The following is a 9,997-nucleotide window of genomic DNA, read 5'->3' as shown; positions in this document are numbered from 1 at the left end:
AGAAATGCCCAAATAGGCAGGCAGCACAGCACAGGCAAAATCTGTTTGGAAAGGAACTCTGTTCCCATGATTAGTGAGCTTCCTGAGCCGGCCTGTAGGTGGGTGTGTTTAACAGGAGGAAGCAATGGGAACCAGCCTGTCAGCCAGCCTTTCAGGCTAATTAGCTCAGAACACAACAAAGATAAGTGAGCCTGAGAGGAGGGCCCTGAGGGTCTTTAGATTCTGGGAAATGTCTGATTGGCAGATGTTAAAAGGGATTCTTCGGTAATCCAGTGCATCAATGAACTGCACAAATCCAGTCCAGAGCTGCGAGAATTCAGGCATGTGGACGCTGTGCAGCCGGCTTGCACAGTCAGAGCCGAGATGGACAGAACCTTGGAATCTCTAAGGCACATCATTGCCCAAGCCTTGCCGCACAGAGACCCAGCTTTGGTCTTCAAAGACTGTAAGTACTGAAGGAGAAAACCTTATTTTTTTCTGACTTTTTAGAAAATAGTCGTAAGTGTCTAGTCACTTTCTATTTAACTATGATTTCTGCTAGATCTTTGTAGTCTTGTGTTGTGGGCTAAGCGGTATTTAAATTGTTTCCAACTTCAGTCAGGAAAATGATTTCATTTTTCCTAAATCCACAAGGTTCTGGGTTATTTTGCCAAGACACTATTGTATAGAAGACCTTTTTTCTAAACTCTAAAATGTGCCAAGTCTTAATGAACTTTCCAGATGCTTTTTAAATAAGGCAAAGCTGACTAGAATTTGGTGAAAACTAAAAATATCTTGGAAATGATAATAAAAAATGCATCTCTAGTTGTTAATCTATTTAATCTTCCAAAACATAGCTAGTCACATTTAAATGAGGTACTATTTTTATCTAAAAATATTTGTAGTAAACAAAATTTAATAATAAATTGCCACTGAGCTCCTAAAGTTTAATAACAAATTATAAAGCCAATAAAATGAGATATCTTCCTCACCTCAGCCTTATTCCCCACATTCCCACCCCCACCCCATATGGCTTGGCAAAGTTATTTTCAAATCTTTTTCTAAAATGATTATGAAAAATAATTCAGTCAAGCTTTCCAATTCGAGCAATACTATTAAACCATTTGTCATATAACTTTGCTCCTGGAACCAATTTGATGTCTTGCGGCTGTAAAACAGACTATCTTCACAGTGTATCTTATCTACAGTGGGTATCAGATTACAAAGGGCTTCTGAAATAGAATTGTGCTTTGGAACTGCCCAAAAGGTGAAAATGCATATGGAATGTCTTTCAGCCTGCAATGCGTTACAGCTTTCTTCCCTGTGACTCTAGTGATGTCTGTCTCCATCAAAGTATCAGTGGTTTGGATTTCGTGTCTGATTAGTGAATAACGGTCCTCTCCAGATGTCCCTGTAGCTTATATTTCTCATATGTGCGGTGAAGAAAGAGAAACGTTGGTCCACTTTATTCTATGAAATTTCCCTCTTAGAAATTAAATTGTAACCAATCTGGCCTCCAAGGCATAAAATGAAAGCTATTTTCTTTCTTATTTTTTTGAATATTGCCTTCAAGCATTTGTCAATAGCTATGTTAGAAATAATAAAAATCACTCCATCCTGAAGCCTAGCCTGGAGTCTATTCTGGCTTGTTATGTTTCCCTCAGTGAAAGGAAAGGAAAGAATGTCTTTCCCCTACATTGCATTCAGCTCTTAGTGAAGGGCAAATGGCACCGGCATGTCCAAAGCTTTGGGTAAACTGTAAGGACTTACATCTAGAGTTTGGAGCATAGAGGCAGTAAAAAGAAATGGAGGGAAAAGTGAGGCTGCATGGTCCAGGTTTTAAGCTGAACTAATTTCTTCCAATTGCATACTGTCTGTCACCAAAATGTTTGCAAGAATGCTATTTTTTTCTTGTTTTTTTCCCCCTGAGACTCTTATAATCCACACAGAAATTCTTTCATATGGAAAAAATGTGTCACATTTCATATATTTCATTCATTCACAGCAGCAACAACAAAGAACCCTGAATTTGGCATTTTTCATTGCCGACTTACCCTGGAACAACTGCTGCTCCGCAGCTGGCAGCTGCTTGCCTCACTTTGTAAGTGTGAAAGTCTGAGTGCTGGTCCTCTCTCTTCGGGCTTGTCTAACCTGGGAACAAAGTGATTAAGTGACAAATGTCTCTACTAATCTTTGTGGAAGAGTAGAAAAGGATTTACTTTCTGAGTTAAGACATTAGATGTCTTTTGGGGACCAAGCCACATCTTGGCAACTTTGGTTGCTAATCATGTCAAAGTCTGACCTATGAACCTATTTTTTTTTTTTTTTTGGCACATCCATAAGTTGCTGCCACTACACTCCTGCTGGCAACCAAAAAGAGAAAACAGTGTCATCAGTCCTAAGTGGCAGGTTCTGTCTCCTGTCCTCCTCCCTCTACGTTTCTCCCATGACACAATCCATCCCAGTCTCTGCCGGAGGGAGGGCCATGCACTTGAACACATCACTGCTAATTATTTAAGAAGAATTGCTTCCTTGCTTTTGTTGGAAGATGAAAAGGGACTTCAAAAATTTATAAAAACCCTTGGGACTGGAGAGATGATGCAGCAGTTAAGAGCACTGACTGTTCTTCCAGAGGACCAGGCTCAATTCCCAGCACCCACATGACAGCTCACAACTGTCTAACTCCAAGAGAAAATAAACATGCAGGCAAAAATGTCAATACATATAAAATAAAAATAAATAAATTATTCAGGAGGGAGAGGGAACTGGGAATGGTATGTAAAATAAAAAAAAAAGATTGTTTAAAAAATAAAAATGTAAAAAAAAGAAAGTTATAAAACTCAACACAAGTGAACAAAGGAGTATTTTTTTTATTGAAAAGAAAATTTCAGCCTCCTCCCAGCCTCCCATTTCCCTCCCCCTCCCCCCACTCCTCTCCCCCTCCCTCTCCAGTCCAAAGAGCAGTCAGGGCTCCCTGCACTGTGGAAAGTACAAGGTCCTCCCCCCTCCATCTAGGTCTAGGAAGGTGAGCATCCAAACAGGCTAGGCTCCCACAAAGCCAGAACATGAAGTAGGTTCAAAACCCAGTGTCATTGTCCTTGGCTTCTCATCAGCCCTCATTGTCCGCCGTGTTCAGAGTCCGGTTTTATCCAATGCTTTTTCAAGGAGTATTTTTTTTTTTTTTTAATGTCAGGTTGTTTCTAAACTCCTCTTCAAGAAGACAAAGTGCTATTTCCTTTGTTCTCTGGACACACCATACAGAGAGCCGAAATGGCCTCCTGAGTTGTTCACCACCCTTGGTTGGCTTTTGATTTGCTTACAAACAAGCAACAATTGGTAAATTTTCTCTGGAAGTTGATTAGGAAAAGCACTCTGAGCATTTTCTAGTCTGAGTCAGATCCATGTGGGAATGGTTACATTCGCTTAAGGAAATACATGTTGAATGCATTGCTCAGCCAGGAAGGCCCTTCAGATGCCATTTTTACAATATGTTAAGTCTGTTCTAGTTCAGATGTTGTTCATCTGTGATAGTTGTGTATTTTTAAAAAGTATTATTTTCTTTCTCAAAAGGAAAGGAATCCCCACAACATTTTTCTTTCTTCCTATTGACATTCAGATGAAAGAGGTTTGGGATAAGGTAGGCTCCCTATCTGAAATCTGCTTCTGAAGGCTGGCACCAGACTGTTCTCCACAACAGGAACATCTCAGTAACCGCAGCACTGGATAGCACCACACAACCAGACAGAACATGTTTTCAGAGAAATCATGGCAAATGTCCATGCTGCCTTCCATTCTGAGTTTTGTGCCATCCAGTTTTATTCCATGAGTCATGAGTCACAAGCAAAGATGAACCCCTGCCCTGTCTTGTGGAGCATGTGCTTGCTGTTTGCTTGCTACTCTGACCAGTCCTTGATTTTTTCTCAAAAGATACTACTGCATGATTTCAAGATGACTGTGTAGCAGCAGATCCTAACCTAGGTACTAATTCTTCACATTACAAAAGACAATATACCTACCATCTCTAAGGTGTTACTTCATCCATTATATAGACACTAGATAGGATGTTAAATCTTCATAAGATAACAGATAATATGCCAGAAACATTTATTCTTCATAGCAAGCCAGTAAATGAGATACTGCTGTAGTACTGTAGTACCATTGTTATAAGCCAGGGAACGGAGCCAAATTGCCCATGTCCCACCATGGTAGGACATAGAGGCTAGATACAAATATCTTCCAACTCCTTACTTTTTGTTGCTCACTGTATGACACTGGTTCTTAGAGGTGCCCGGTACTATTATATTATCAGAGCTGTAATGGCAATGTCTGTAGGGAAAACAGAGAGAGGAGAGAAATGAACTCTTCTGGGAGGTGAAGGAGCCTAATAAGTAGTCATATTTGAACAGAATATGGCCGGGATACAGACATGGGGGCGTTTTTAGAGGAGGAGAAGCCACTTGGCCAAAGACTATGCAAGGAGGATGGATTGAATGAGAGCTGAGTAGAAGAAGCAGGTTGACTGTTGCTGACAGATCGGCCATCAGAAGGTGAAGGAGTTAGGTATGATTGTAAACTGCGTGTGGAAGTTCATGTCTTTATGCGGCACTGTTAAAAGTGTACTGGTAATGGCTGGGAAGAACTTCAGGTTCCATCAGTAGGAAACCATTTGCCAGCCCCGGTAAAATGTAAGTTAGTAAACGGTAACTATGCCTCCGGGAAGTTGTTACTTTCAGTAACTGAAGGTCAAATTGAAACAACTTTCTCCAAGAGATTGTTTAAAAGCTATCTTGATTGTCATTCCAGCCACAAGAATTAGTAGATTACTGGGTGAGCTTTATAAAGTTGTATTTTAGATTTCACTAGTATTTTCTCCACATCTGAGATGAAAAGGTAAGATGGAGTCTTTGTTAAGTGTTGCTCAGTTAGATGCAAATTTCTCACATATTTTAGGTGCATTAGCTTTTTTTTTATTTGAAAAACATTTCTCTGCATGGAAGGTTTTATATATATATATATATATATATGATAGGTGAATACTTAACTTCAAAGAGCACATTTTTACCCCTTGGAAAACTCAGAACAGACTACAAGTCTATTAAAAACATCTTAGTAATCATGAATCTGGCTGTATATGGCCTGGGAGAATAAAAATCCTCAAGAGTCAAATATTTTTCCGTCCCATTTTCTTTAGTGCAGTTACTTGAAATCTATAAATTTGATGATACATTTATAGTTTTCACATTTCACAGAGAGGGATGGATGTAAGGGATGTAAAATTCCTTTTGCACGCTGCAGTACATTCCGCCATATAAACTGCCCTTGAAAGAACACCATTTCATCTCAGAGCAATGATTCCATCTTAATTGTAACAGAGTAAATGCTGATACTTTTGGTACTAAATTAGAAATGTGTGCTTTATGGAAACCCCTTCAAATGCCAGTTTTTCTTTATTTGTAACAGGATACAATAACTTTTATTTGAATCAGCACATCTATCAGTGGTATGAAAAATATTCTCTTTATCTTTTTTCAGAAAATGTTCATTTGACAGTTTAAATATTGAAATACAGGCTAAAGATAAAATATTTTAAAGTCTTTTAACTGGGGTGGGAAGGGTGACTTCTCAGTCAGTTAAAGGCCATGTCTGTCCTAATACCTTTTTCCTCATATATTAATACATTTAAAAAATAAAAATAAAATATGATAGACTATCATCCCATGGAATTGAGATTGGTCTGAGACCTCTTTATAGGCTGTTGTCCCATCTCACCAGAGGTTTTTATTTTTATTTTATTTTTTTAACAACTGAGATTTGCTAGCTTGAACTCTATTCTAACAACTTCTGAAACTCATGTGCTAAGTTACAGTCCATAATAGGATACAGCTGCCCAAGGGTGAGGTTCTAAGTTATGATTTTTCTGTTTAAATGATACGGTTTTACTGATTATGTGCTACAGATTGATTTAAGAAATGTTAGACAACTTTAGAAGCCTTTCATAAAAGAATTTTTTATTTGATATATTTTATATTGAAGTTTTAACCCCCAAAACTTTTTTATCCTCCATGTTCAAATGTCCGTGTAAGTTTAGTCTGTAGAGGTATTTTAAACAATTCTATTTTAAAAGAACAAGAGTCCTATTGAAAGTTTAAAGACAACTGAAGAGAAGGGACAATTACTCCATCCTGTAGTTCTCTCCATTGTCTCTCTGGAGTCAATGGAATGTTACAGTTTCGAATTTTTGTTGGCTTTGTTTTTTCTCCATGATGCAGTGATAATTAGTTGATCCCTAGTTCAATCTCATCTTGTTGAGCAGCTGTGAGAACCCATCACTCACCCAACACTCTGTTGGCACTCATGGCCTTTGCTTTTTCATCTTTGTTCCTCTCCTATGCTTCTAAACTACCTACTATAATTTTTCTGAGGTGGTTTTGTCTATAGCTTCGTTTTAAGTCCCAGGGAAGTACCAGACCTTGTAATTTTGTTACATGCCAGATGCCTCTATAAGGCCAAGTACCTGGAAGGCATATGACAGAAACATTTAAATCATTGTTTAACTTTTCTCCCCCACAAAAGAGAAACAGGAGAAGAGTTTTCACATTGTCAGGTATTCCGCTTAATGATGAAGTGAACTTCCCAGCACTTTTCTAAGCCATTCTTCAATTGACACAATTAGCAAAGAATAACTACATTTAGGAAGAAGTTGACATCAAATTAGGCAGGAGGGACCATGGAAGAAGCACTGAAAACAAAAGTTACTTCAGGAAATTCAGTCAGAGATCTGCCTCAAGCTAGCCTTATGACTAGCTCAGAATCACCCCATGTGTCACTGGCACAATGTCTGAATTTACCACACCTACATTCATCCTTAGAATGTGCCTCCAGCTGTAAGTTACCAGGGCATTCTTCTTATGACCCAATTCTATTTGTGCCTTTTTATTGACCCTGTGGCAAATACTGAAAAAAACATTCTTTGAATATTTATTTTCAGGGAAATACATTATGCACCTAAAACCATATTTGTAAAGATTTGACCATTTTAATGAACTTGAATTTGTGCCTGATCCTTCACTGGCTATCTCACATACAGTAAAAAGTCAATGCTCAGTAGAACATGGGGAAAGATAAATACCCCACAACTGGGAAATACATTGCATCAGGATTCTATTCTATACAGCCTTTAAAATTGGATGATATCATCTGACTCATACTACATGTGAATTGTACCATGCTGCTGCTGCTATTTAAGTTTGAAACATACAATGACTTTTCATTTAGCTTGCCTTTGAATCCTTTTGTTCCTTCATACTCTTTTTATACTCCCTGTCCTTCCAAAAATACATAAAATAAATGTTATTTAACTTTTCTAATGAAAAGATTTAGAGTTCAACCTTTTTAAATTCTAAAGGTGAAAAGTACCCCCCAAAAGGAATGATATAACTTTTAAATTTTTTATAGACCCTCCTGAAAGGTTAACTATGTAAAACAACTAAAGAATTTCTATTCCTTCAAAGAAATGTTTGGAATGTGGGTAGAAGTGAAAGGAGGAAAGAAAAGCCAAACAAAAACCAGTCAGCTTTCCAGCTGCTTAAGGAACTGAGGCACAACCCTTGAATAGTGCCTCTGCTGGGAACAAAAAAGGACTCCAGCTGCCTGCCCCACTGTGCCAATGCGGCTACCTTAAAAGAACTTTCATACAAAAGGAAAAGGGGTCAGGGCACTCCTTCTGCTGCAAGACACAGGGGCAGTGTCTGTAGGAGTCCATTAGCCTGGCCAAAGCCAAAGGTAGGGATCATTGCAAATGCCTAGACAGCTAGCCTGGCCGATCTGTTCCTGGGACTCAGAGAGACAAAGAATAAGACCCAAGGGCACCCCATTTTTCAACCTATTGTGTGTGCATGATAAATTAATATATTTTGAGTTTATCTTTTACATTATTTGGGGGTCCTTTTCCTGTTTCCCTCAATAAAATTAGAAAATCACACTGATACAAACAAACTCTACATGATTGAGTTGCTAGAATAGTAAATACTATTTAACATTAGGTAAAATGTCACCTGTTAACAGGTATTTTAATTAAAAGGTATTATTAAAGTATTATAAACATAAATCCAGCTATTCAAAAGCAGAGAATCATTGAAAATACATTAATTATCTTGAAAGCCACTTAATGATGTATTTGTAGATGGCAGGTCTTTCCAATTTGTCTTAATTGTTTTTGGCAAGGAATATTTTACTCAACTAGAAATTTTCCTGACATAAGATTAAAGAAATTGGCTCTTTCTTGTGGTAGATTTATAACAGATTTTTACTATCCTTTGTGTGTATGTGTGTGAACAAATGACCTCTTCTAGAACTGACATTTTAAGTGATTGAACCAGACTGTGAAATATATTGTTTCTGCTTTCCTGGGGCATATGAGTCACTGAGTATTAAGTTAAAATAAAAGCTAATTCCTCAGTAGTTCTTGCTAAGGGCAGATTCATTGCTTTTACTATCCATCAAAACATGAAAATTTGGGATACTAATATCTCGAAATATTGAGACATGAAGCATTTTATTAATTTATTTTTTTGGCTATTCTAAATCTTTGACCTAACCAGCAAATGTTCTCAAAAGAGATTGTTCTTTTTATTTCTGAAATTCTCATGTATTTGGTCAATAAGTAGCACAACATATTTAGTGAGAAGTTACAGACATGCATACTATTTTTAGAACATTTAATGATAAGGTTTCCAAAACTCTATTAGCATTAGTTTCAAAGATGCAATATGCAAACATATAATAATGTCTTCTTTCAACACCTCTGATCACAGTAGTTAAGAAACTAGTACTTAGTACATGTGAAGATCTACTCTGAGAATTTTTTTTTTTTAAGACACATACTGTTTTCCTCAGATGATTAGTTTCAGCTTGGATCAGGTAGTTATCTCACTGTGGTACAAACAGGCTTCAAACCCAGGCTGTTTGACTCAGCAATTGCCTGTCTCTTAATGATAAATAAAAAGATAAAATGCAGTACACATTTTAATACATATCAATTAGTGCCTATCATTCAGGGTGCATATAAAAACACTTTATGATCAGTGGAGCACATAAAATACTTCCTATGTGAAAACATAGATCATATATCCCTGTTGGTGTCTCCATTGAAAAGATTAAAACACAACTCTTGCTTCTCTGTCTTCTTCCTTCCCTCTGCTATAGTGGTGCCAATCTTCCGTTTAATACCACCTGTTTCACCATCTCGGACATGCGTGTGACAGAGCTTAATCTAGAGTATTTGCTTTCCCTGTGTTGATTTGTTCAAGTACACAGATAATAGGAGCTCTTCAGTTTTGTCTATTTAATTACTATGTTCAAATCTCTATTTCTCAATTTTCCATTTTGCTTTTGTAAGCCCTCTCTTCTTTATTACAGTTGTCATCAGAGTCATATTCAGATTCTGAGCAAACGTCTTTGCTTGGCTTTTTATCTATTTTTCTTCCTGACTCTTTATCATCTAACATCTTTTCATCTTCCTCATCACCTTTACTGTCATCACTTTCTCCTCCTCATCTTCACTCTCCTCTTCTTCCTCTTCATCTTCCTCCTTCTCTTCTTCAGGTTTTTCTTGTATTTCTATGTGAATCAGATTTACTTATTCTCTTTCCTCATCACTGTCCCCAACCGGTAGTTCAATGCCTTCAGCAAGGGCAATGGGCAAGGAACTCCACATTCTTTCCATCTTTGTCTCCCACTTGAGTCAACAGGGGGACCAGCTGTGGGTCATTTCAAATTATTATAAGAAGCTGAGTTACTCCAATTTAATCCTTAGCAAATCATGTACCATCTTGAGATGGTACATCTTGGCAGCACCTTTCCTGCATAGAAGAGGGGGAGGAGTTGTTTCCACTGCCCTTGCAGGCTCCTTAACTGGGCTACAAACCAAGTGTAAGCATATGTAAACATGAAACAAGAGGAAAACTATGTTTAGTGATGTATTTATGCAAAGGGTTCATAGTAAATATGCGATATGAAG

General features: G+C 37.6%; 1 protein-coding gene across 1 annotated transcript in view; it reads left to right on the top strand.

Annotated features, from left to right (window-relative positions):
- The first annotated feature begins 281 nt into the window (after positions 1-281).
- Lix1 (limb and CNS expressed 1) overlaps positions 282-9,997 on the top strand; it is a 59,251-nt gene continuing 49,535 nt past the window's right edge. Inside the window, exon 1 of the mRNA XM_057758893.1 lies at positions 282-445. Coding sequence (XP_057614876.1) covers positions 364-445 — 82 coding nt within the window. The 5' untranslated portion in view covers positions 282-363. The remainder of the gene's footprint in view (positions 446-9,997) is intronic.

This window comes from Chionomys nivalis, chromosome 2 (genome assembly GCF_950005125.1).
Source record: "Chionomys nivalis chromosome 2, mChiNiv1.1, whole genome shotgun sequence".
Lineage (NCBI taxonomy): Eukaryota > Metazoa > Chordata > Mammalia > Rodentia > Cricetidae > Chionomys > Chionomys nivalis.
The sequence above is the reverse complement of the archived record's forward strand: the minus strand, read 5'-3'. Positions and strand labels throughout refer to the sequence as shown.